General features: G+C 41.0%; 1 protein-coding gene across 3 annotated transcripts; it reads right to left on the bottom strand.

Annotated features, from left to right (window-relative positions):
* Positions 1-16: 16 nt before the first annotated feature.
* ehmt1a (euchromatic histone-lysine N-methyltransferase 1a) lies at positions 17-27,668 on the bottom strand. 3 transcript variants are annotated; one of them, XM_037776832.1, is made up of 23 exons: positions 27,508-27,668; positions 26,736-27,146; positions 24,984-25,083; positions 22,398-22,480; positions 20,436-20,658; positions 20,142-20,287; positions 17,932-18,075; positions 16,692-16,999; positions 16,460-16,543; positions 16,290-16,378; positions 16,077-16,183; positions 14,808-14,930; positions 13,697-13,798; positions 12,779-12,883; positions 11,482-11,636; positions 9,974-10,141; positions 8,260-8,404; positions 6,982-7,059; positions 5,200-5,315; positions 4,536-4,622; positions 4,348-4,426; positions 2,251-2,426; positions 17-602 (listed from the first exon to the last, which is right to left on the bottom strand). In XM_037776832.1, exons 2-23 carry the CDS (start codon positions 27,078-27,080, stop codon positions 506-508), a joined length of 3,060 nt encoding a protein of 1,019 aa, XP_037632760.1. In that variant the 5' UTR covers positions 27,081-27,146; positions 27,508-27,668; the 3' UTR covers positions 17-505. The 3 variants fall into 3 exon arrangements, with proteins under 3 accessions (XP_037632760.1, XP_037632761.1, XP_037632762.1); XM_037776833.1 differs by lacking the exon at positions 27,508-27,668 and adding an exon at positions 27,301-27,482; XM_037776834.1 differs by lacking the exon at positions 27,508-27,668 and adding an exon at positions 27,251-27,482.
* Positions 27,669-27,878: the final 210 nt, after the last annotated feature.

Consider the following 27,878-nt stretch of genomic DNA (forward strand, 5'->3'; position numbering starts at 1 on the left):
AAACAAGATGAAAAGATGCTTTAAAATGTGTTTAATTGAAAATTAGACATGTAGAAAAAGCACGCTCGTAGAAGAGATCAGACTACGGAAACATCACTTCACTTCATTAATCCACAAATATAACACTTTGCAGTATTAAAGGAATAGTCCATGAATGTTAAAATCCTCTATTAAAATTATTGAACCTGATTATTGGCTAGTTAAACACACTCTCACATACAGTATTTCTGGCTGGCGGCAAGCTGCAGTGTTCTTTATATAGAAAAGTAACCGTATTAGGTGTATAAATAAGTTAGATCCTTTGCTCTGAGATGACAGATTTTCACAATTTTTTATCTTTGATTTGTTGCCTTAAAATTGTGAATTCAGGTGAATACCAGAAACTCCCATTGGTGTTCACGTAATCAAAGCATCACTCTTACGTGGTATCTGGTTCAGAAGACAGTGTTTCTGACATTAAAGAGGTCAAAGCGGCAGAATGTGTCCAGGCAGAAAAAGGGAGTTTCTATCTGCTACCAGCTGATTGACGACACTTGAGAGACCCACACTGGCAGCTGAAGTACTTGCTTTTCACCCTCCAGTAGTGATCACCATAGTCAAACCTGATGAGGAAGAGACACCAGTGCATCATATTACAGGGTTCCTACACATTTTCCATTTCAAAATTCCATACCTTTTCAGACTCATGTTTCCAGACTTCTCGGAAGCTTTTTCAGATCATATTTGACTTTAGGACTTTGTGACTCGGGGTGAAGAGGATGCTGTGACAAGACTAGTCCTTCAGCACCTGCCCCATGGTTGAGATGTCAAACGATTTCACACAAAGTTTGCATCCAGCTCTCTTTTCCCATTTGGAATTGTTTAACCAACCAGGTTTTGTATTTGGGATTGTCAAGCCAGCCCTGAGAAAACTTGCATTTACCCTCTGTGGCTGTTCAATCCACAGCTCTACGCAGAAAGTTGGACGACATTCCACTGTCAAACATCTTGCACTTGGGGCAATACCGCTCTAGGTGAAAAACAATTATGAAGCCCCTCTATTAGCAACAAGGACAGACTGGAACAAAAATCCATCCTGCGACTTTGAGATGGAGAGGCTTCTAATGCGAGCACCCGTAGGGCGCGAGCCAAGAATATTTTGGGCATTAATTTGAACACAAATACAGTTGTTGTGGTATAAAGACAATCTGATAAATCTGGCAAACTTCAAGGCGCTTCACAGTGGATGACACCTCCTCAGTTTGTATCAGCACGTCGTGCCACTGCACTGAATCAAAACAAAACCGGCCAGGCAAGCCAAGGTGAGCTGGAGCACTAGTCACAGTTCATCACGTTCGCAATGAAAATGAGCGAGCCAAACAGATTTCAACAAAAACGAGGATCAGTCCAAATTAGGAGGGGCCACTCGTATCCCCCCCTCAAAATAGAAAGTAATAGATTGGTCAGTCTGACAGGCAGCGTTCTGCTCTGTGCTGTCAGCCTGTAGTTACTGGGGATGTGCATTCCAAGCAAAAATACTATTGGATAATCACTGGGAACTAGTCGCCGATTTTTCTTAAACACACACACACCTGCGCTGACAGAAAAGAGCAGAACTGAATGTGCCACACACATTTTACCGGTAGTAACGTTACTACCAGGCAGCGCCTGCGACCGTTAAAACACGGGAAAATATATATTTTTTAAGACAGGACAATAGTCGCATAAACGAGTCGATTTTTTATAATTTAATGACTATTCGAAAAATGTAAAATCATTACCCATCCCTAGTAGTTACTGCTGTTGGTTACTTTTTTATTATTATATTATTATTGTTATTTTGATGAATAGTTGGCCTACATTTCGCCGCCCTATGCAATTGTCTAGTTTGCCTAAATAGACGCGCCGGCCCTGACTGTGACGTACAGGCGTAGAGGCAGCAGTGCGTAGGAGCGTGCGTTCTGTCGCACGCCGTAGCCTGGTTCTTGCCTTGCTTTCGACGACATCAAGCTCACTCCGGCCTGCGCTCTCTCACATAGTAGTAAACATTTTGGCAGCACTGAAACGCCATGAAAAACACTCTGCTAGCATGATCAATATAGTTTTAGAAATTCAGAATTTTGTATTTTAGAACACAGAATAGGGGCAGTAGTCTGGAAACAGAAACGTTTTTCCATCCTCTCTTTTTTTTTTCCATACTTATCCAGATCTGGAAATTAGTAAATTAAATTTCCATACTTTTCCATACTTTCCACCCTATCCACCACTCACCCTATTTGGTCTCCAGCTTTGATGGGCCTGCTGGAGAAGAAGGCTATCCTGGGGAAGCGTAGATCCTGGTGCATGGTGAACACCCTCACAGCCAGCACGTTGGGCTCACACAGGTGGTTGATGAAGCGGCCGATGTTGCCAAAGAGTCTCGCATCAATACAGTGTACGTCTCCCACCTGCACAACATGTTGACCAAAAAGAGTCACAAGTCTTTATTTGGAGGTCAAACTGAGAGTGAGAGCACCAGACATGTCGTTACTAACCCGTCATTACACAGGAAAACTTTGACCTGCTGTTGTTGTTGTGTACACAAAGATGAAGCAGGAAGTGGGTCTCTAAACTGTGATGGATGTTTACAACAGTTTGGGTCCTAATTTTACAGTTCACCTTCACTTTGTCTTCAAAATAAGTTTCGCTGACCTGTCGGTTTGTTTCCAACCTTTCTGATCATCTGACTGCTTTCTTTTCTTGTCAAACCTCTTTTTTAGCGATGTTATCATGTTCACAGATTGTCCTGATTCTATCCCTGATTTGTACCTGCCCAGCCTGTTAATTGAGTTTAGGAAACGCATCACTAATGCATGTAGCCTCACACTTTCCTGAATGGGAATAAGGAGGCAAAATCAATGAATAAAACAGGGTTGGTTCTAACATATTTCATTAAGATACTTCAGAAGAACAAAAGGCTTTTGAGGAATCAAAGACACCAGTCCACCGTCCTACCGTCAACTAGCCGTCATCATAAGATCAACCACAGTCTGTAAAAACATGAAGAAGGCTGCTGACAGAGGAAAGACGGTGCGTCACGTACTGAGCAGTGTGTGGATGAGTAACTCTCCAGTGCCACCTCTTGGCCAAACATAGCAGCACACACACACACACACACACACACACACACACACACACACACACACAACCCCTTCTTCCTGAAGATGCCCCAGTCGGTTTGATATGACAGAAGAATATAGATTGCAGCACATGGTTACATAGCTCAGTTTTTGTTGGATGCTTCCCATCAACATATGAGAGAGTTGTATGTTTAACTTGTTAATTTTGATTTGATATAATGTAGTTGACACATGTATACAGAACCATGCATTGGCTTGTGTTTTCTCTTGTCTCTGATGGTAATCTAAGTAGTGTCAATTTTATGTGTGTCACACTTGAATGAAAGAAAAAAATACATTTTTGCAATCACACAGGTCTATAGCACTGACATTACACCATCATACAATTTTGGCTTGTTACTAATGCTACACTGAGCGAGATTTAAATCCACAACAGGTTAAATTAAAGGGGACATATCATGCTCATCTTCAGGTTCATGTTTGTATTTTGGGTTTCTACTAGAACATGTTTACATGCTTTAATGTTCAAATAACACATTATTTTCCTCATACTGTCTGCCTGAATATACCTGTATTTACCCTCTGTCAGAAACGCTCCGTTTTAGTGCATTTCAACGGAATGGCAACAGAATTGCGTTGCTAGGCAACAGCTTGGGTCTATGTTTACTTCCTGTCAGCTTATGTCATTCACATACACTGCAACAGGAAATAAACTTGGACACATTTAGAATGTTTATGTTTAAAACTGTGAAATTGTCTAAATATTGTAGATTTGTGACATCATAAATGGACAGAAATCCTGACGGCTTCTTTCAAACGCTCAGTTTCTGAATACGGGCTGTGTGTATTTCTCCGTATATATTGAGCGTTTTGATACTTTCACAGTATTTATATATCACTTAAACCTACTTTATAATATAAAAGACATGAAAATCGCACTTTTTACAATATTGGACCTTTAAACTAAATCCCAACTTAATCGTAACCCACACTCCCTTTTTATTTTTACTCTAACACACACACACACACACTTTATAATAATTTCTACTTCTAGCATCAGAAAACAGCAAGCAACTTCACACTAGTGAGTACTAACTGAGCATCATCATCGACTACAGCAAACTGGTCTCTCTAACGTCACAGACTGTCCCCGCTGGTAAACACTTTTTGTGCTATTATGTCTCAGAAGAACCAACATGCACGGTTGCCTAGTGCACCTTTAAAAATTCATGTAAACTAATTCAATCACCTTATTGTCGAGGGTGAAGAGGAAAGAGTCATTCTCCCTTTTATCGGCCTCTGCATCAGTGATGATCTCCCCGACATACCTGTGGAAGCATTAGGGGGGGGGAAGAGCTCAGAGCACGGCTTCTGTTCAATATTTCATGCTGTGAAACACTGAATTCAGTTTTTTCTCTTATGAAAGCCTGTCCTCACTCGCAAATGAATGTTCCCTGAGGGATATCCTGCATGGCCCTCACTCCCCAGCCCATCTTCTGTGTCCTGAAGAGCTGCAGCCGGGCTCTGAAACAAACAACAACAACAAGGTAATTATCTCATACAGCAGCAGCACACTTCAGAGGAACATTAAGACCAAAAAATTACATTGATTTTATTCAAGAAAGCACAGAAGAGAGAAAAACAACTAAGAGAGCTAATCCATTTCCTGGAGGAGACACTTTTCCTCTAGCCTGGTATAAATCCGCCACGTGCTAGCCGTATCGTTTGGATGTACACTGTCACCTCTATGTTCCCATCAAGTACAGTGCACACAGTGAGCTACTACCAGGCCCAAGGTTTGTGTTATTGTGTGACTTTGGTGAATCAGAACTAACCCCTTTAAAACACCAACTTCACACAATAACACAAACAAGCAGTAGTCCATCAACTCCCGTGTTCTGCGAGTTAAAATTACTGTTTTTGTCAAAGGAGTCTGGTGGCTTTGAAGAGAGCATAGAAAATGGATTCTGTCAGAGGCAACAAAATCTTTCCCCCAGGAAACCAGAGGGGCTTTTACTGCAGGAAATGCAGTAGTATTTGCAAGCGTGGAAAGGTACAATAAGAAACAGCCACAGTGAGCTGTTAGATGAAAGTGGAATACCTCAGTCCGTTCTGGACCACTCGGTTCCTGCAGGTCCTCCAACAGGAGCAGGCATGGTTGCACTCAAACAGCACTGGGGGCTCCCTCTGACAGAAGTCAAGTGGTAATCGACCCTCCTACAAACGCACAAAGAGACATGTTACAAACTACTACCAGGGATAAAAACACGGATTTACTGTTTGGACATGTTATCTGTTGCTTTCAGAGAGCCACATGTTTGATTTTTTATTCCTAGCTAGAAATATATTTTGGAAAAACTAGAATTACCGCCAACTAGTCAAGTTGTAGTTTACATGCATGACCATGTCTTTCCAAAATGTAATCACTTCATTATTTTATCCTAATAGATATGGGTGTGAGATTGTCATAATATGAATTCTTGACTCATGGCTGAAACCATGCTGACCTTTGACTATCAAATTCTAATCAGTTCATCCTTGGGGCCAAGTGGACGTTTGTGCCAAATTTCCCTCAATGTGTTGATATATATATATATATATATATGCAAAATGAAGCATGTAAACCTGTAGCCTCAACTTTGTAACAAAGCTGACGTGAAATCTGAAACTGTGAATACTGCAGGCAGAATGTGTTAACATCTCCTTCATTTATTCAAGTTTCTTGCCCAAAAACTACATTTTACAAGATTACATTTGAAGGCATCATGATGGAACCTCTGTTAACGTTAGCCATTTAGCTCCAGGAGATTTAGCCTCTCTAACAACTTACTTCAGTCCAAGGGGGCTTATTGGCATGGGTACCATACGTTTACATTACTAAGCAACTGTGAATTAAAAACAAAAATCTGGTCCTCTCACAAGGATGGTGGAGAGGAGGTCGTGTTGCTTTGGCTCTATCTATGCAGCGTGGAGAGGAGGTCGTGTTGCTCAGGCTCTACCTATCTGATGTGGAGAGGAGGTTGTGTTATTCTGGCTCTATCTATCTGGCGTGGAGAGGAGGTCGTGCTGCTCAGGCTCTACCTATCTGATGTGGAGAGAAGGTTGTGTTATTCTGGCTCTATCTATCTGGCGTGGAGAGGAGGTCGTGTTGCTCTGGCTCTATCTGTTTGGCGTGGAGTGGAGGACGTGTTGCTCGGGCTCTATCTGGTTGGCGTGGAGAGGAGGTCGTGTTGCTCTGACTCTACCTATCTGGCGTGGAGAGGAGGTTGTGTTGCTCGGGCTCTATCTGTTTGGCGTGAAAAGGAGGGTGTGTTGCTCTGGCTCTATCTGTTTGGCGACGTCGGAAAGCTGCTTGACATCCTCCTGGATTCACCTTCTCACATATGCCCACATCACTTGTGTTATTTTTTGTCATATGGATTATCTATGTTGTATTTTCATTATGTTGTTAGTCTGTACAAACGACATCTATTGCATGTTTGTCCATCCTGGAAGGGAGATCCCTCCTCTGTTGCTCTCCCTGAGGTTTCTTCCATTTTTTTCCCCCGTTAAAAGGTTTTTTTTGGTTAAGTTTTTCCTTATCCGATGTGAGGGTCGTACCGTAATGGACAGAGGGTGTCGTATCCTGTACAGATTGTAAAGCCCCCTGAGGCAAATTTGTGATTTGTGATTTTGGGCTGTACAAATAAAATTGACTTGACTCCGTGCTGTCGACAGACGAGCCGGTCACAATGTTCACTCTGAGCCGTGTTCCTCCGCGGCTTATTTTGGATTTACAGTTGTGACAAATTGCACGTTTAATGTTTTCTTCACTCACACTGAAGAACTTCTACACCGCCAACATGTTGTGTGTGTGTGTGTGTGTGTGTGTGTGTGAACTTACACTGTCATACCAACATCGCAGACTGAGCTGACCACACATGCAGGTACTGGATGAGCAGTCGTCTGTACAGCTGCAGTGCTGAATGACACAATCAGTGAGCTATTAGAAGTCAGGTATTATGACATCTGGCAGCTTTTATCTTGCGTTGCTGTATTGTTCGATGTAGTTTATGTACATGATGTGACAGCCTCGGTTGAAAATAGAAACAGCGAGTCTGTTTGGAGCAGTTTACTCAAACTGTGGTGTGTTTTTCTCTTTAAATTTGGACAGGGCAATGAAAAATTGATAATGGATATTTGGTAAACAGCAGTTCCTTCTGCTTGTGGGTTTCATTAAGTCCCCAAATGCACTTGACTTGAAAAAAAGCCAATGGCAATCTCAGTAGGTGAGACCTGGTAACACATCAGTTACACAACACAAGTCTGACGTGAATGTCTCAGTTACATATACAGGGTATCTGCAGGTTTCAACAAGTGAAATTTAAGACTTTTTTTTAGACCAATTTAAGACCTGCTTCACGTCCATACTGGCAAGAAAGTACTAAGGATATGAAAGAAAATTGGAACCCCGGAATTACTTGCAAAGTAAATTAATTTATTCACTGAAACACATTCCTTCCAGCAGTTTTCCCAGTCTTTGTTCCAGGTTTTCCCAGTTTTATAACCAAATAAATAAATAAAATGCAAACTAAAAATAGAAAAAAAATGGAATGGAATCACTTAAAAACAGCAGAGGGTCTGCTCCCCCTGAAGAAAATTTTGTACATTTCAAAGTTAAATGCATCAATCTGGTGCACTTTGAAAGCAAGACTAGACTAGATCTTGTGCTCTTGTAAACAATGTTGTGCTCTAGTAGTGGTGGACTGTAGGCTACTCAAGTCCTGTACTTAAGTACAATTTTGAGGTACTTTTACTTTATTTACATTATTGTGAAATGGGCCATTCTGCATAATGAGTAGGTTACTTTTACTTTTGGTACTGAAGTTTCATTTTTTTAAAAAGGTTCAGTACTTTCCTAAAACATCTGGTCACTGTATCTATTACTAAACAGGAGTAATTAGGGCATTCATTTGCAGAGGAAGAAGATATATCAGGCTTTGATACACACACAACACTAGATCCATTCATTATTGGCTTGGGTTTGCACATGGGATTTAATATAGAATATCACCAGACTCATTCTAAAAATACACAGAGAGAGATATTAAATGTGCATCTTGTTCTGCTTCCTTTAGGGCACTGTGATGGATGTAGAATTTATAGAGAGCTGAAGTCTCACCTGTAAATGAGTGATGTCCTTGTCTATGTTCAGTGGGGAGGTGACACAGTTGTCAGGTATGTATTTAAAGTTTTCAGGGCTTGGCTCGCTGTCCACACCGTTAACACAGGTGATGGGAACTGCCTCGTACCCCCGAGAAATGTCCCTAAGCGAAGAAGGAAAAGTTGTTTTTAAAATCTGATTTAACTATGTATGGTAGAAAGAAAAAAAATAGATCCATATAGAAAGAGATATAAATAAAAACATGATGTGGAAAACTGTCAAGACTTCATCTAGTTAAGGCTGCAGTGGGTAGAAATGGAGCAAATATGATTAAAAAAAAGTATTTTTATAAAACGGTCACTATATCCTGATAATGGTGCATGAGACAGGTAATGTGAAAAAAATCTTGTGCCTCTGTGTCCTCCGGTGCTCCTAACGGCATCTGCAAGATTTCACAGACCGGAGGAAAACAAGTAGTAAGAACTGATCAGCAAGTCAATCACTCGCAAACTCATTTCTGTCCTGTCAGATGACAGATCGTCTGCTTTTCTTCTCAGGGGGACAACACTTGTTTAACACACTGTAGGAATCATAATGCCTTAATGGTTTATATATTATACTGAAATCAACAAGAAATACTGTATATGTTGGCAAAAACTAAAATAACTTATAGATATTGTCATCATAGGCTATCATCGCCATCAAGGTTTGTAGTTTTGTGTTGTTAATTGATTTCCAATAATATACATACAGTATATATATATACACATGTATATATATATATACATGTATATATATAAATATATATACATACAGTATACAGTATATATATATATATATATACACACATATACATATACATACATTTGCAGCATATTTGTCCACTCCCACGTTGATAAAAGTATTAAATACTTGACAAATCTCCCTTTAAGGTACATTTTGAACAGATAAAAAAATGTATGATTAAACAAAAAATACATGATGCCAGTATCTTTACTTCAGCTTTAAAACTGAGCCCGCTGCAACCTAAAAGTCACAAGTTGCGTTAATGTGTTAAAGAAATTAGTGGCGTTAAAACAAATTCTGCGTTAACGTGTTATTATCACGTTAACTTTGACAGCCCGAGTATAATGGTTTTCCAACAGAAGAATTGGCTCCACAAACTTATCTCGATGAACCGACTCCTAATAATGGCATAACAGAGTGGATGGAAAAAAGTCTTCTAAGTATTTTCTTTTGCCAATTTTCTCAAAATTTGGCTAAAATGTGCGATATATATATATTTGGATGGATCTGGCTTGTGATTCCCTGACTTTCCCAAAGAACTCCTCAAACTTTCTGACACTCCCCGTCTAGAGTACATCTTTTTACAATTCCACACTATATAAAACCATATTACATTAGAGAAACCTAAAGACAGCCTTGTTTCTTTAGCTTGATCACACTCCGTTTTTGGTCCCTCCAGTGTGTTTTGAAAGTGTTTCATATAAGCGAGACAGATAGAAATGTCTCAACTCACAGAGGAACAGTACCAATGAAGACCACCCAAACACAGTTGAGAGCAGACAGCAGTAATATGCACTAAAAAAAAAAATAGTTCCATACATGTAATATTAGAAAAGAGACATTCATATTATTATATAACCCAGACAACACACACACACACACACACACACACACACACACACACACACACACACACACACACACACACAGCAGTATTGCTATCTACCTGCTGAGCACTCTTTCCCCGTGAAAGTCCCTGCCTCTCCTGGCGTCAGTCAGCTTCTTGTTGGTGTTGAGGGCCGTCCAAACCTTGGAGCTGCAGACGCAGCAGTCCAGAGCCGTCTCTCCCTCCCTGTTCTTCTGATTGACGTCAGCTCCACGAGACAGAAACAACCTGCACATGGACCGTGTTGGAGTTACAAGTCTGGTGACTGGGTTAGAAACGTTGTTGTGTAATATAACAAAGACAACACAGTAAGCTTAAAAACATACTAAACTGATGTATCAAGGGGTCGACCGATATGGGGGCATTGAAGCTAAAACCATTATCCTGCATATTATTTGTAGATTCAATTTGCCAGTAGCTAATAGACTTTATAGTCAGAAGGTTGTGGGACACTTGAAAAAAGTTTGTTGACACTCGTACATTCCAGGCATATGTGATTCTTGAACATGTCATTAAAAACCATGGGCATTAAAGCTTCAGTAGGTAACAAGTTTTTGGCATCATTGGGCAAAAATTCCATAAAGAGAAAAGAGAAAACTAGACTTCTGCACCTCCTCATGGCTCTGTTTTCAGGCTTTAAAAACATCTAGAACGTGACGGAAGACTTTGACCAATCACAGGTCATTTCAGAGAGAGAGCGTTCCTATTGGCTGTGCTCCGGCTGGTGGGCGGTGCTTGGTATTTCCTCAACTTGATCTCAACATGGCTGCCGAGTCACAAACTTTCTCATTTTACAGCTGAACAGTACACTACAAGATGATGCTGAAAACATTTGAGGAGATAAATAGGCATTACTGTAACAGAATATTGATTCATATTTGATCGGGGCTGCCTAGTTTGACCGTTTGGTCGGAGTTGACGAGTGATTGACAGCCGGCTCTCATAGACGGCAGCTGAAGGGCAGACTCCAGATCAGTTCTGATTGGTTGCTTTAGTTGTTGGCACATGATTTTTTTCAGATCACCTGTCTCATGCACTACTGTCAGGATATAGTGACTGTTTTATAAAAATAACTTTTTTTAATCATAACTTCTACCCACTGCAGCTTTAATGTGCTGCTGAAACAGCCTCCGTTCTTCTGCTTTCACTCTTTCCACCAGATGTTGGAACCTGGCTGCTTCAACTCTGATCAGACTGACAAACTGGGACTAACGGGCTGAGCCCAAACTATAAAAAAAAAAAAAACTGCCCCAAACACTTGTGACCATATACTGTAGTGTACTTTGAGCCAATATTTGATAGCTTTACATTTGAAGAGGTCAAATATAAATCTTATCTTTACGTTTCAAGGATTCAGTGTCTCCCCAGAATTTGATTCAAAGCCTAACAATGTAACCCAGGAGGAAGTGGAGAAACAAGAGTTGGACTAGGAGGATAATACTGCATAGTAATCAATGTTTCCTATCAACAACCAATTATCAACCGATATGTAATCAATGTGTAATGTGTAATTTGATAAAGGTCTGTGCAACTCCAGTGAACTTTTTCCCCCCAGAATACACACTCACATGACACACTCCAGGTGGTTCTCTCTGGCAGCAACATGAAGCGCCGAGTCACCGTGAACATTGACAGCGTTGAGGTCGCATCGAGCCTCCAGCAGAGCCTGGGCGACGTCATCGCAGCCCGAAAGAGCTGCCCAGTGCAGGCAGACATTCTCTTCCTGAAACCAGGAGCAGATGAGAGGTCAGCACTGACATAGTGTTATGATGGAGGCAAGGCTTCAGAGAATAACAGGCCAGGTTCCTACAGAACATGAAGCATCAGCTTGATAGGGATTATGATCCATTGAGTTATGTACTCTCTTTGACACTGGTTCAAGTGATAATATCAGTATTGACGAAGAAGAGATGATTTCTAGCATCGTGTGTCCTCAAACTCACATGATCGGTGTAAAATCTGAGTAGAACTCAAATGATCTTAACTTATTATTATAATTTATAGGGACAGACAAGAAGGTCTTTGTTATTCTCCATACTTTCCTGAAGTAAGTAGTTAGTAGGGGTGGGCGATATTATCAAAAATGTATATATCACTATGTTTCTTTTGGTTTTTGTGGTGATGGTATTATATCACGGTATTACAAAATTAAAAGGGATACTCCACTCAAAACATGATTCTACCACTATTCTTTCTATTGGCAATGTAAGGGGACATATCTTAAGAAAGAAAACAGATTTTTTTTAAAACAGATGTGTTTATTGGCTCCAAATTAAAAACGAGTTATAGGCCTACGTGTGTTTTAGGAGGTTTAGCCGGCCCCATAATGTAAATGTAATGTGATTCATTCAGAGTTAATAGTAACAGTCATGCTGTTGTTTTCAGTTGTAGCTGACCATCGAGCAAATTGGATCTCAGCAATAAAGAATATTTGAAAAAAAAAAAATGTTTTTTCACTTATTTAGCCTATTGTTGTTTTATTATTTCAAAGTTTTTTCACCAAAGCCAAACTGGGAATTACATCACATTTAATTGAATTCTTTGAAGGTACTGTAAAGAAGACAAGGACTGTGAGCAGCGCGGCAGCGGGCGGCTCATCTAGAGATTCGCTGTGCGTCGCCTAATTTTTCCGCTTGATGCGCTGCAGTTCTCAGCCAAAATAGACCGTGAAAATTATCTCTTGAGGGCAGACAGCTCCGCAGCAGCAACGCGGTCTGTGTGGACGCCACACAAGTATGAGCAGCTGTGTGGCTGCTCCAACCTATTAACATGGGTGCCGAAATGAAGAGTAAAAAGGTTCCGCGGCGTGTGTGTGTGTGTGTGTGGTACAGTTGTAAAAGTGAACATTGTAGCGTGTGCACTGACCTTGTCTCTGATGTTAACATCGGCCCCTCTGGACAGAAGCAGCTGGACCAGCTCCTTGTGCTTGTACTCGATGGCCCAGGTGATGGGGGTCCATCCCCCGTCATCCTGCACAGACACGGGCCATAAAACTTGTGCAAAGATTTATACTAACATATGACTTTTTATTTACACATCAGGGATATCACGATACCAGAAAGCTAGTAGTCGATACCTATACCAGTGAATTTCCACGATTCTCGATAACCGATTCGATACCACGGTAAAAAAAAAAGGGAAAAAAAAGGAAAATGATGAGACTTGATTCCTCAGGTATCGCTACAGGACTGGAAGAAAACAGCAGTACACGCACACACTCTCTCTATATGTATCCTCAGATTGCAAGCAGTAGTTTAAATTCACTGACGTGGTGACAGACTGTTAGACCATTAGATATTTATTTAAAATGCAAATTTTATATTTTGATGACAATAAAAAAAGCACCACTTTTCAGAGATTTAGCAATAAACAACAAAAGATAGAAATTCAGTTCAGTTCCGTTTTTTCTCCCACGAGTGAATCCTCTTCGCGAACAAATGAATAAAGGATCTCTGAAAAAGTAAACCAACCCAACATCTCGACGGTGCTGTTGTGTGTGTGTGTGTGTGTGTGTGTGTGTGTGCGTCAAACTCCGACACAGAGAGCAGAGGACAGAAGCCTTGAGAGAGTTACTCGCCAAACGGAAAATCCACCCGCATTTCGCGTTTGTTAATTTGGGACCCTGATTACAGGCATCGTAAGGTACATTCGCTAGTACCGTCACGTTTTTAGAATTTTGGCATCGACTTGGTACCGAAGTATCGGTTCTCGTGACATCCCTATTACACATTACAGCAGTAGCGGTTAGCAGCAGTTAGTGAATGAGGCGGTGTGTGTTTTTACCTGACAGTTGATGTATTTGGATGCCTTTGAGAGCAGATGATGGACTATATCACAATGTCCCAGTTTAGCTGCCAGATGCAGACAGGTGAAACCCATGATATCCTGGGATGACAACATGATTCACATTGAACAACACTACTGCCACGACTGTTTAGTCCAAAACAAAAGAGCATTTCATTGGCTTCTGGATTCCATGAGTTCAAACTTGTGGGTGAAACAGGACATTGGAACTGCTCTGCTCTCTCCATTCTCTAAATGTTATCAAGTTTAATATACAAAGCCACTGTGCCCAGCAGTTTTTTCCCCACAAAAGCGTGTTCAAATTTGTTTCAGAGGTCCCTTTTTTTTAACATGTGGCAAAATAAACCGAAGCCCGCTTTTGCCAACTAGTTTAGATGGAAGTGTACGGGGTCAGATCAGTCTCAATATTAACAAATGAAAGACAGAAGCATTCACAAATGTGATTTATATATCAATGACTCTCCACAAAAATATTTTTCACGTCACATAAAAATAGTTATCGTTGTATATAAATGTAAAAAAAAAAAATCCACTTAAAAAATAAGGTTAACAAATATATTTCTGATGCACACACAAATATGTCTTGTTTTAAATAAATGTAATAGAAATCCACAAATATATGGATTTAAAAGCATTTGCGATTTTCATCAAAAACACATTTGGATGTTGTTACATTTATATACGAACGTTTGATTTATTTGATTTATCTCTATTTATGGTCCTGAGCTACATAAAATCTTTGCATTTCAATTTTGCTGCGTTTCAATTTTGCCTGGCTTTGATTGTATTATTTATTTTCATCCTCCGTATAAGATGTTTGTCTTCTCGGAGTAAATTCTACCAATATAAATTGGTTTTGGATCTTTTAGTATGTGCTGCAGCAATCCAACATTAACAATATGTTTTTTCAGGAGGTGAAAATAATACTATTAATGTTGTGATTTTAAAAAGAGTAGTAGAAAAAGGCCTGAGCAGTGGCAGCAGTTGATAGAGTGAGAACGGACTGAGTGATGAATGAAGAAGCAGAATCTGACACTGAGCACACATCAGGCTGGTAGGACTGAGATGAGTGTGTGTGCTGATGACCCACCTTGTGGCTGACGGCGGCTCCGGCTCTCAGCAGGTACTTCACTGTGTCCAGGTGGTTGTTTTCAGAGGCTGCCATCAGTGGCGTTCTCTGCTCCTCATCGAACATGTCCAGGTTGGCTCCAGCCTACAGTGTGTGTGTGCACAAACTTACTCACAGTATCTCAACATCATCGCTGCTGAAGACACTGACATCATCAACCAATAGGATTTCTAGGCCCCACAATTAACATGGCGCCTACTGCAGCTTTAAAAGGAGCAATATGTAGCACTGACATCTAGCGTTTTAAAATGGGTAACAGCAGTCCAAATTCAAAATATTGGAGCCCTAGCCCGTCCGCTCCTCCGGTGTGACTGATAGCACGTTTTCGCAATTTGAGGGTTACCTTCTAGACACGACCGCGTTAGCCTCTGGCCAGCATCAGCAGTCGGAATCACTTCAGCGGCTGTGTGTCTCAAATACTCGCTGCCATGATGACCAGCTGCACACGGACCACAGAGAGATGTGCCGAGGCTTTTGGCCGGTCGGGTAGAATCTAACGTTAACGTTATCTCTGTTGATCCAGTTGGTTTGCTTGCTTCCATGGCTGCAGAAGGCTGTGTTTGTGTGCCAATCTGTTTCATATGTGGTAAAGGGGTGTTGAAATGAGCAGTGGACGAGATCACACAGATCCAAAACAAAAACAGACGTTCCGGACCGGAATGGAAATTTCAAAGGAGAACTTCCTGGCTGTAGCATTGTTGTCTGAGAAGCCAGTATTTCAATGTAGCATGTTTCCTTAATCTCTGATGACACATCATGGTCATTTTATGATTTAATACATTAAATATATTACATATTGGTCCTTTAAAACATGTGATTTATTTTGCTTGCTGCAGACTAAAGAAAAAGAATGGTGCCAGTTTAGTTCAAGTCCTAATAAGGGTTGGATAACTTGTTAATGTACATTTATGGAATTTCCGCTCAGATTTGAAAAACGTATTTAGTAGGGACGCACAAACTTGGAATTTTTTGACGATATCTGATATTTTCCAACTCATTCTGGCCGATTGCCGATGCCGATATACACACATATTTGTATCCACCTAATTGCAGAGAACATCAAGTCTCTCCTGTAGTGGAATTAATATTATTACTATGCCTTTACTGTTATCATGATGGCCCATTGGCAGTTGCAGGCATAAAATACAATGCTTTTCAAAATGTAGGCCAAAATAAGAAAACTACTAGGCCCCAAAACTTCACTTGCAGCCTGTAATGAAGTCTCCTCACCTGGACCAGCATGTGGCAGATCTCCTGGTGACCCTCAGCAGCTGCTGCATGAAGAGGGGTGCCTTTATTGTGGCCCTCCATCAAGAAGTTGGGGTCCTTCCCATCAACTTCCATGAACAAAGTTTAGGTTCAATCAGTGTGATGATACAATAAAACATACATTGAGATGTTATAATTGAAGCTGCTTTGTGTCGAGTAGCATATTTTAGTTACCTAGGAGATGAATGACCTTCTGGAGCTCTCCTTGTTTAGCAGAGATGTACAGCTGTCTGGTGGGGTACTTCACTTTCTTTGGTTTCAGGCTAAAAAGAAGAAAAGGTTCAAACTGTGGTCTCACACTGTACTTTTTTTGCAAATTGATACAAAATAGGTCTTAACCTTACTTCTCATCATCCAGTGCCATCAGGATGCTCTCCAGTGACTCTTTAGGTAGTCTATCTGCAGCACACACAGCCTCGCTATTTAACCTGGAGAGAGAAAGCAAGTAGTACGGTTTGTATTGTCACAAAGTGGAATCATCCTTTTAATAGTTGTGCGTTTAGTGGTTTCAAGAAGGAAGTGGTATCTCTAGGTTTTTCTATATGAGAAGAGGAGATGACATCAGTCCTGTGTTACCTGCTGGGGCTCTCGTCTCTGCCCCTCTGCGGCGCGCTGGTCTTCTTAGCTCGGAGAATCTGCGGAACAGCAGGCGCGGTCGGTACTGATGGCAGGGTGGCCACGGTGGGCACGGCCGGAATCGGCGGCCCGGGGTTTGATCTGGGTACGGAGGGAGACGGATCGGCCTTCGTCGCTGTGACCTCCTTCGCCCCGCTGGCGTCCTCTCCGCAGTGGGGGCAAAACCTGAGATCCCTCAAGATGGAGGCGCAGTCGCGGTGAAAGCGGTGGGAGATGCTGCCGTACGGCCGGCACTCCATGAAGCTGCCCTGTGGGACGGACCAGGAAAACACTGCATTAAGGTAAGGAAGTGCAGTATATATCATAATCGTATAAAAACCTAAGGAATCCATTTGTCCCCACTATGTCATACTAGCGTGCTGCAAAGGAGGTAAAATAACACTCCAAAATTACGCTAAATTTTGGCGAGGAAAAACTGTCATGGCCATTTACAAAGGGGTCCCTTGACCTCTGACCTCAAGATATGTGAATGAAAATGGGTTCAATGGGTACCCACGAGTCTCCCCTTTACAGACATGCCCACTTTATGATAATCACATGCAGTTTTTGCATTTGCAGTACAAATGTGTTATTTTATACTAAAATGGTGTATCTGAATATTTCTGCATACTGGGGTCCATAAACACTCTTGGAAATTACATAAATTGGGTATGACTGTAAAGCTGAGACTCTTGTGGATCCAATGAGTCCAATTGTATTCATGTGTAATGTTGTTAGTCCCCATAGTAGTAATTTCACATAGTGACTTTTTTAGTCCGATTTTTCGACAGTTCACCTAAAATCCAACTCCACCAGAATGCAAGTGAATGTTTTTTCTCCCCTTTGCTCTCATAGAGTGGGGGGGTGAACGGGAGGCGAGTGTGGAAGAGGAAGCAGGACACTGAGACAGAAGATAAGGAAAAGAAGACGGGAGGGAGATGGATATGGAAATAGGTTAAATGTAAGAGAAAACTAAAGATTAGAAAATCAGGAATTGTTTAGAAGAAGGAGACAAAGAACAGAAAGCAGGCAAAGGAGAAGCAGGACAAGAGAGAAAGAAAAATCCACAAAAGGAGAAGAGGAAATAGTGGAATTCCAATAAATTCTACTGTACATATATAATCAAAAGAACATCGTATAGCATAGTACTAATGTCAGGCTTCAGTGTGTTTACAGTGTCAGTGTGCTTTATTCCCCTCACCGTCCTGCAGAAGAGTCCACATCCAGGGCAGCAGTGGTGCTTGACCATGCCGGCCCGATGCTCCTCGCACAGAACCAGCAGATGGACCGTGTTGGAGGGTCGCATCATTTCCTGCTTCATCACTCGCCTCTGGCAGCGACTCAGCTGTGGAGAGAAGATTGAGCAGGCCATCAGTAACCAATCATACTGTACAACATTAAAACCAACAGGGTTCCAATACCGTCGGTGCTTTTGGACCCATAATAACCTTACCCAGCAACAGCTGTTACACATGTTGTTTAGTTTGAAGCAGCTTTAGTTCATGGAACACTAAATCTGTTCCACTGAAACGTATAGCAATGACTGAGGAGGAGAACCCCCCAATAAAAAGGGCTCTAAAATCACATAGGGCAGAAAATCATTACTGCAGTTCTCTTTTAAACACCTGCTTTGTAATTCAGGATTGCCCTCAGTGATGTAGTGTGGATGGGCTTTGGGTCACCTTCACATCTTTAATTTGGTTTTCTTGGTCAGGACCATAGACTGTACAGTATATAAAGATGGACGACATGTCAGCTCCCCCAAATGTGAAGATAAATACATTTTTCCCAAAGATGATTTCTGTCATTTGAGGTAGTTCTTATCAGGCTGATGTATGTTCAACTGTTGAAGTTTGGTATTAATTAGTTATTTGATGCTATAAAAAGGTGGTGAAACATCATGATTGACAGCTGTGAGTCTCTCTCGCTGACCGTGCTCGACTGGTTGACTGGTTCAGGCGGGCGACCTCGATACCGCGTCTCCACCGCCTGATCATCTGCGCTGCGGGCGCCGCGTTTCAACCAACCACCATCGTCTGGGCCTAGTCCCAACCGGACGCCACCATATTATTGCCTTACAGGGCTGCACAATTAATCACATTTTATCGAAAATCGCAATATGGCCTTCTGCAATTTTCAAATCGCAGTATTTGTTAAAATCGAAATGTGTGTCAAAATACCATTTTAAATTAAATATTGTGGTGCTGCAGAGATGTCCTGGCCTTACACATCATATTCTACAGCCTTAAGAAAAACATCTTTGTTTGGTAAAGATCCCCACAAAAATCACACCATCATCATTTAATATGTTTTTCAATAAAAAATTTGAATAATAGTGTAAAAATGATCATTCCCTCTAATATCGCAAATCATATCGCAATCATAATATCAGTCAAAATAACCACAATTGGATATTTTTTCAAAATCGTGTTGCTTTACATTATGATAAAATATGTTTTTCAGTTTAACTTGTGGGGAAATGATATTTGTGGTGCTGAAAATATGGAAACAGCAGCATTGGCGTGGCCAAAGTGTTCTATGCAAGCCCCCAGGAAGAGCGCCGGTCGTCGATCCGGACTTTCGTAGTGGCCAAACGGCGGTACTGTAACTTATGTGTCGGTCACGTGATGCATTGGACCCAAAAATACTTTTTCCCATAGACTTACATTCGGAAAGAGACGTTTGTAACTCAGCGGATAATTTTCTTTGAGGTTAATCAACTTCCCAGTACGAATACTCTAATAGTCCTTATTAAAAAAATACGTTTTTAAAGTTGTAAAACGCACTAATAGCTGAATCCAGAGTTATTTCCCTTCCTCCTTTCATGTGAGTGAGACCCAGTCCGAGGCTGGAGCGCAAGCCGTGACGTTGGACTCCGTGACCGAGTCATGAGACCGAGCGGACGCTACTGCACATGTCCCATGTGCCCAAGATCCGCCAAGATCCGGGTATTTTTCCAGATGTAAGTCAAGCCATTTTGGCTTCAATGAGCAACTTCCATAGGAATGACCGGGGCCCCGCCTCCAACGCTGTATCCAGTTCTTTAAATACATCCATGGTTCTATGCCAGTAACCAATAGACATCTCTAAAAGGCATATAGTTTCTGATTCTGATGACCATGGCAGCCATTTTGGTCATCAGAATGCCAATCTGCAATGACCCAATATCTAGATTTCTTCTAAATATATTAAGCTATATATTTACCAAATCAGGCGCTTGAACAATAGTCTGCTCTGCTGCCCCACTATATGCCTTTTAGAGATGTCTACTGGTGACTAGTGGAAACCTGCTTAAACAAGTCTCTGGATAACTGGATGGGATTTGGATTTGATATTTGAAATCTGATTTCTAATAAGAGGCCAATACCAAAGTGATATGTCTGCGTTTTCATCACTTCAGGTGATCTTTACCATTCCATCCATGCTCTCCATGGCCATGCAGGTCTGATCCAGAGTGGACAGGCTGCCTCCGATGTGAGGAGTCTCCATACGACAGCAGCACAGTGGTAACTCCTCCGCCAGGTCTGTTTCTGTTACCTCAGCACCCGCTGCTACACCTGAAAACACACACACACACATCCCATTGAGAAAGAAATTGACCGGTGTGACCTATAAAAATATATTCTGTAGAGAAAAAATTATGAATTTAAGCGATCTTAGATAAATGTTATGAAGCCTAATCAGTCAGTGAGATGCTGTTGTCACCTGACTGGGTAGGTGAGAGCAGCTCTTCCTGGGCTTTCAGATCCAGACAGTCCAGAGCCAGCTCTGTGTATTCAACACGGCAGCCTTCTCCAGGTTCCACCTCCACCGACGATTCATTCCTGAAGACTGTCGGCTCTCCGGCCTTCAGAGTCTCGGGTAGAATCACTGGTTTCTCATCTGCTGCGGCTCTGTTCTCCTCCACACTGGGTTCTGGTTCCTCTTTCTGGTTAAAAAAAAGGAAGGACATTTGTATATTGTTTTAGTTATTCCATCCCCACTCTTACTTTAAGCCAACCTCTGAGTGTCAGTTTTTAAATAAATGACATTTGCAGTTATGTTGCTAGGCACGCGTCATGAGTGCATTCTCTCTCTCTCTCTCTCTCTCTCTCTCTCTCTCTCTCTCTCTCTCTCTCTCTCTCTCTCTCTCTCTCTCTCTCTCTCTCTCTCTCTCTCTCTCTCTCTCTCTCTCTCTCTCTCTCTCTCTCTCTCTCTCTCTCTCTCTCTCTCTCTCTCTCTCTCTCTACCACACACTCGCTATGCACTTAAACCAGGCCTTGGCCATTTTCCCACGGTAGCAGGCCTACTGCGAGCATCGAAGCTTCCGCGTGGCATTTTGCACGTTGTTTTATTCATCTACTCTCAATAGAGTGCTGCAGCAAAGAGTCCTGAAACCCAGAAAATGAGTTAGCATTTTCTTTTCCCTCGTTGTGAGTTTTTTTAATGGGTTTTTAGTTAGATGCCTGAAATAAGGTCTGTGGTTAACACGAGCTGAAGAGATTTTAACGTTTTTTTCTACGATATAAAATACATCAGTAAATATCCCACTCATGAATTTTTAAGCTTTTAGGTGTCTTAAAAAAGGTGATTGCTGGGCGCCTGGTTAGCTCAGTTGGTAGAGCGAGCGCCCATGTAACAGGCCTCAGTCCTGACCGCGGTGGCCCGGGTTCGAATCCAGCCTGTGGCCCTTTCCGCATCCACTCTCTCTCTCTCCCCCCCCTTTCCAAGACTCTATCCACTAGAGTGGATAGAGTCAATAAAATGCTTAAAAATGCCCCCAAAATATAACTTAAAAAAAAAAAAAAAGGCGATTGCTAACAAGTGGCTAAATGAGACTACTAAACGTCATTACGCCGCCTTTACAGCCTCGTTGTGTTTATACTCGCCCTCATGTGACCGTGGTGTAGTTCGTTTAGAGCCTAACGTTAGCTTTCTACTTCTGGCGATTGCATTCATACAAAATCATAAAAGTGGTGTTTATACCGTATGTGCAGACTATCTTCCTGAACGAAACGTGTACGTATCATAAACATTTGTTTCCCACAGAGTTTATTTTCAGCAATAATCCAAAGCCTAATGGAAAAAATCCCGTTGACTTTTTGTCAAGGGAACCAGGGCGATGCTAACATCCTGGTTGGCCTACACCAGCCATTCATTTTTCTTATTATATCACATTTGATTTGTATAATGTTTTGTAAATAACATTGTCAGACTTGGGAATTTATCTGCTTGATTTTCAACGTACATGAATATTAACATAATTATAACTACATAACATCAAACACCAGTTTAACACTCCGACTGTCAACAAACACTCATTTTAGGGGACCCACTCAAATGACCACCTGTGGCTACACAGAGTGGCTTTATGTGACCTAAAGCATTATATTCTATATTTATATTAGTGTGACAGCCTGATACAGACTTTAGAACCAACTAGTGGGAGCACATATGACCCAGCTGGTAGAAAGAGTGATGTATGCTAGCTGCTAGTAATAGATAAATGCTGTTATTGATCTCGGACTCCAGACTGAACTGAAGGCAATACCTTTTAACATCCCCCGGTCTCTGTCCCCATGTTTCCTGTCACTCGCCACCAGCTATGAACATATTTTGACTATATTGTATAAAAGTGAACATATTGGTCTGACAAACAGGAATGAATAAATACATGACCGGCCCTGCCTTCTCCTGCTGCTTAAGGGCCTTGGCCTTCTTCTTGGGGACCAGGTTGTACATTCCCATCTTCCTCTTCCTCCTCTTCGCAGCTAGGAAAAGCACACAGAGTGAGGTTAGGCGGAGGCCACAAGTCATCAGCAGGAAATCATGCCTGAAAAATACTGTCACTTTGGACTACATGTTACATCAAGGCCCAAGTTTGTACTTTTAAAAAAAATGTTTTTTTACCGCATGGAAAAACTGTTATTACACAGTTTGATAGTATGATTTGATTAATCAATGTAACGTTGACATTAATGGGCTGTAGCTGTCAACAGTACTGGTATTATCGCTAAAATAATGGACGTTTAAAAAAAGAGCACTTATGAGAATTAGAACATAAAAAAGATTCTTTAACATTTAAGCTCAGCTTCATGTGCTTGTAATACATAAACCCTGTCAATGAGACGATGCAACATTATTGATCCCACTGATTCATTAACGACATTCCCCAACTAACAAATACAATCACACAGGACAGGGAAGGGCTGGGCCAGAACTCAATGTGATCTTTTAGCATCAATAGAATCATATCGTGATGAAATCATATATCGAGATATCGTGATAAACAACCACGTCATCTACGTAAGGGATAATGTACAGCGAGCCGGTCATTGTTGTGAAAGAAACCCCGACAAAGCGATGCCAACAGTCTGTTATACATAGCAACGGTCTGTTATACATAGCAACGGTCTGCTATACATAGCAACGGTCTGCTATACATAGCAACGGTCTGTTATACATAGCAACGGTCTGTTATACATAGCAACGGTCTGCTATACATAGCAACGGTCTGTTATACATAGCAACGGTCTGCTATACATAGCAACGGTCTGCTTTACATAGCAACGGTCTGCTGTATATAGCAACGGTCTGTCATACATAGCAACGGTCTGATATACATAGCAACGGTCTGCTATATATAGCAACGGTCTGTCATACATAGCAACGGTCTGCTATACATAGCAACGGTCTGTTATACAGTACATTGCAACGGTCTGTTATACATAGCAACGGTCTGCTATACATAGCAACAGCCTGTTATACAGTACATAGCAACGGTCTGCTATACATAGCAACGGTCTGTTATACATAGCAATGGTCTGCTATACATAGCAACGGTCTGTTATAAAGAAATAATAGACCGCAGAACGCCATGATTGACCAATCAGAATCGAGTATTCCACACAGCCGTGTAATAAATTGATAATAACAAGCACATACTGACTCAAATTTCTCAGAGAATCTGAATTGATAAGAAGAATACCCCAGAGTAGTTAAATCTAATTATTGTCTTAATCTGATTACTCTCTATTTGTGTGCATGCATGTAAACACAGTCAATGTATAGCTGGAAATATTTATTATTCTTATTTATTATTTAATATTTATTTTTTCTCTACAATTTCTCTGGAAACTGTTTTTTGCACTAAAGTCCTAAATTAACTGAGAAAATACTCAGTACTGTTCATTTTTAAAGTATTTAATCACACAGGGGTATACAAAATAGACATGTAGTTATTTTATATAGATTATTTATTAGGGCTGTCAATCGATTAAAGTATTTAATCGCGATTAATCCCATGATTGTCCATAGTTAATCACGATTAATCACAAATTAATTGCACATTTTTTAATCTGTTAAAAATGTACCTTAAAGGGAGATTTGTCAAGTATTTAATATTCTTATCAAGATGGGAGTGGGCAAATATGCTGCTTTATGCAAATGTATGTATATATTTATTATTGGTTATCATTTAACAACACAAAACAATGACAGATATTGTCCAGAAACCCTCACAGGTACTGCATTTAGCATAAAACAATATGCTCAAATCATAGCAGGGCAAACTGCAGCCCAACAGGCAACAACAGCTGTCAGTGTGTCAGTGTGCTGACTTGACTATGACTTGCCCCAAACTGCATGTTATTATCATAAAGTGGGCATGTCTGTAAAGGGGAGACTCGTGGGTACCCATAGAACCCATTTACATTCACATATCTGGAGGTCAAAGGTCAAGGAGACCCCTTTGAAAATGTCCATGCCAGTTTTTCCTTGACAAAACTTAGCGGAACTTTGGAGCGTTATTTAGCCTCCTTCCCGACAAGATAGTACAACATGGTAAAAAATCTTTAAATCAGCCAAACAAGAAATAAAATAGAAACAAAGTTTAATGACAATAAATCTAATTGTAAGACGTAAGAGGCACAATCGAATTACTAATATAGTCTGCGAATATCAATCATTTAACAAAAGAACTTTGGAGATTCTTGCACAGAGGTTGATATTTTGTGATATGTTCTAATAATGCAAACCGTTGTCTGGACACATTTCTATACATAATACCTGTAGATCTTTGCTTGCCACGCCCTATAAACAGTCCACATTAATTGCACTTAAAAAAAGATCCATATTTATGCAGCTGTTATAGTCATATACTACTGTAAGTAGACATGTTTTTCTCTCTGCTGCTGCTGCGACCTGTTTTCCTTCAAGCATCTTTACAAGTTAGATTCAAATCAATAAAGTTTGCAAAAGAAAGGATCAACTAACCAGACGGAGGCTTGATGGAGGTGGAGACAGCTCTCCTCTTTCTGCCTTTCTGGCCGTGACGAAGCTCCGTGCTCGACTTTTGTGTCTTCCTGCCAGCAGGCTTTGGAGGCAAAAAGAAGACAAAATACTTTATTATCTTCTGTTTTTTTTTTTTTTTAAATGTCTACACCCTCTCTAGGTCACAACAATATGTCCAGGTGGAAGATCCCTATCGGTGAAGTACCACCATTCCATGAGATCTGTTTGATGTTTGTGTATACTTCATTATCTATGTAACAAAAGGAGAATGTAAGCCCAAACCAGTCTTTACATTTAAATTCATATGTGTAGTATATGTATATCCATATGGAGGGTCAATTATTAAGGGGGGTCAGCATTGGATTGCATTTGAATATAAAAAACAGTCCACAGACTTCGACTAATTATTGTCCTGTGTATCAATGAAGAGAATTGAAGTTTTAGATTCCCCGTACTTGGCATGCAAACAGTCAAAGTTAAATACATTTTGCATAATATATCAGAACAATACAATACATCCCAAAACTGGAGAAGTATGATTTTCAAAATTGTTCTCAAATTCAGCACTTTTGCAATACATGCACTCAGATTAATACCACTCTGTACACGGATTATTACCCAAAGAACCCGTTTTCATACACATATCTTGAGGTCAAAAGGACCCCTTTGAAAATGGCCATGCCAGTTTTACCTCGCCAAATTTTCGCTAAAGTTTGGAGCGTTATTTAACCTCCTTCATGACAAGCTAGTATGGCATGGTTGGTACCGATGGATTCCTTAGGTTTTATAGTTTTGTATGATACCATCATATCTTTACTCTAGCTTTTAAACTGAGAACCATACAACCTAAAAAATCGCAAGTTGCATTAATAGAATCCATTTTTCATTCACATATCTTGAGGTCAGAGGTCGAGGAACCAGTTTTTCCTCGCCAGAATTTTGTGTAACTTTGGAGCGTTATTTAGCCTCCTTCCCGACAATGACATGGTGACATGGTTGGTACCAATAAATTCCTTAGATATTCTAGTTTCATATGATACCAGTATCTTCAGTACCTATAAAACTGAGAACGCTACAACCTAAAAATCGCAAGTTGCGTTAAAGAAATTATTGATGCTAAAACGAATTTGCATTAATGCATTATTATCGCGTTTACTTTGACAGCCCTAATACATACATATACACACACTGCATATACACATATATGTATACCTTGTTTTTCATCTAAAAACAATCGAACAATCACAGCATGTTAGCAATTATACAATTTCTCTTTGATTGCTAAAGCACAACTTATATAGCAAAACACATCCTCTGGTCTCCACCTAATCATCACATATCATTTGTATTAATAATCACATAGGATTTGCATCCAATGCGTTCAACTCATCTACAGCTGTGGTTGGTTGATGGTCTGTCTGTTTTGTGCAGCATACTGGACATGTGTTATAACACTCTCATTTTACTGACATATATATATCATCTGTGCTTTCGTTTAGTGGATATAAAGGTGAAATAACTAATTATATACATGTATTACCATGACAAGATCTACTTCTTATTTATTATCAAGGCCCGTGTCCTCTTCCAATTCTATATTTCTGTATCTTACAGTCTTTTTTTGACTGGTGATCCACTCTGCTCTCATATTATCACTGAGAATGTACTGGTCATCAGGAGAGCTCACAGCACATGTGGTTGATATCCTTTTACCTTGACAACAAAAGGACTTGCCTGTGCTTTTTCTCCAGCTGCGGCCAGTACAGATGCTGAACTGGGAGTTGGTTCCTCTGAGCTCCCAGAAGTAGCAGCAGCAGCAGCAGCAGAGGGTCTCCCTCTGACAGGTGGAGCAGTCAGCCGAGCAGCTGTGTCCAGCAGCAGGCTGCCAGCAGAAGCTGCTCCTAGTCGTTTGATCCGGACAGCTCCATCACTGCGGACTATGGCTGAGCTGTGGAAGGGAGTTATCTTCACTTTGAGCCGTGGACCACTCAGTGCTACTGGTCCCTTGGCACCCATGGGTGTCCCAGAGGAGGGACTGGAGGCTCTCCTGCCTCGTCCAGACCCCTCGCTGGGATCCATCGCTGTCTTGAGGTTCCTGAGGTTCTGCTTGTTGAAGCCAGTCGGATTGAAGTGTCTCAGCAGCACCTGAAGAGTTTAAACAAGTTTTACTTCACTCTTTCAAACATGAAGTCACAACACACACTTTGTCTCAAAGTTATAAACTAAGTGGAGAACCAAACCGTGCATACAGTATGTGTATCTGTTCAACACTCTACATGCAGGACAATGAATAGAGCACCAGGGCGATAGTTGTCACATCTTCTTCGCCTGGCAACGAGGCTTAAAGATGGAAGAGAGGCAGAGCAGAGCTGAGCTGAGCAGAGCTCCTCCGGGCGGAGCAGCAGAGACTCTACTGAGACTACCGGAGCTTTAAACAGTCACAAACAGCAGCGAAGTTACAACGAGGCCGCAGAGAAAAAGTTGAAGCAGCAGAGTTTCATCCTACCAGCTCTGGTCGGTGTGTGGCTGCTGGTTCCGAGCGGAGGAGGGGAGCGAGGAGCGAGGAGTGAGGGGATGTGATGGGACAGGAAGACCAGACCGTCCACTTCCGCCCCCTCCCGCTCAAACACGTGACGCAATGAGCGTGCTGCTTTCACGTCCTGCAGGATTCCTGAAATACTACACCAGTGTGCTGATATTATATATATAATAATATATATATATATATATATATATATATATATATATATATATATATAATATTAGCTAACTTTACTGTATACAGTAAGGACGACGCTGGCCAAATTCACTTTTTAATACCAATTTGAGCCGCGAAGATTTGTGAAATTTAATTTAAAACGATATAAGATAGAAGTA

The sequence above is a fragment of the Sebastes umbrosus genome, chromosome 8 (genome assembly GCF_015220745.1).
Source record: "Sebastes umbrosus isolate fSebUmb1 chromosome 8, fSebUmb1.pri, whole genome shotgun sequence".
Classification (NCBI taxonomy): Eukaryota; Metazoa; Chordata; class Actinopteri; order Perciformes; family Sebastidae; genus Sebastes; species Sebastes umbrosus.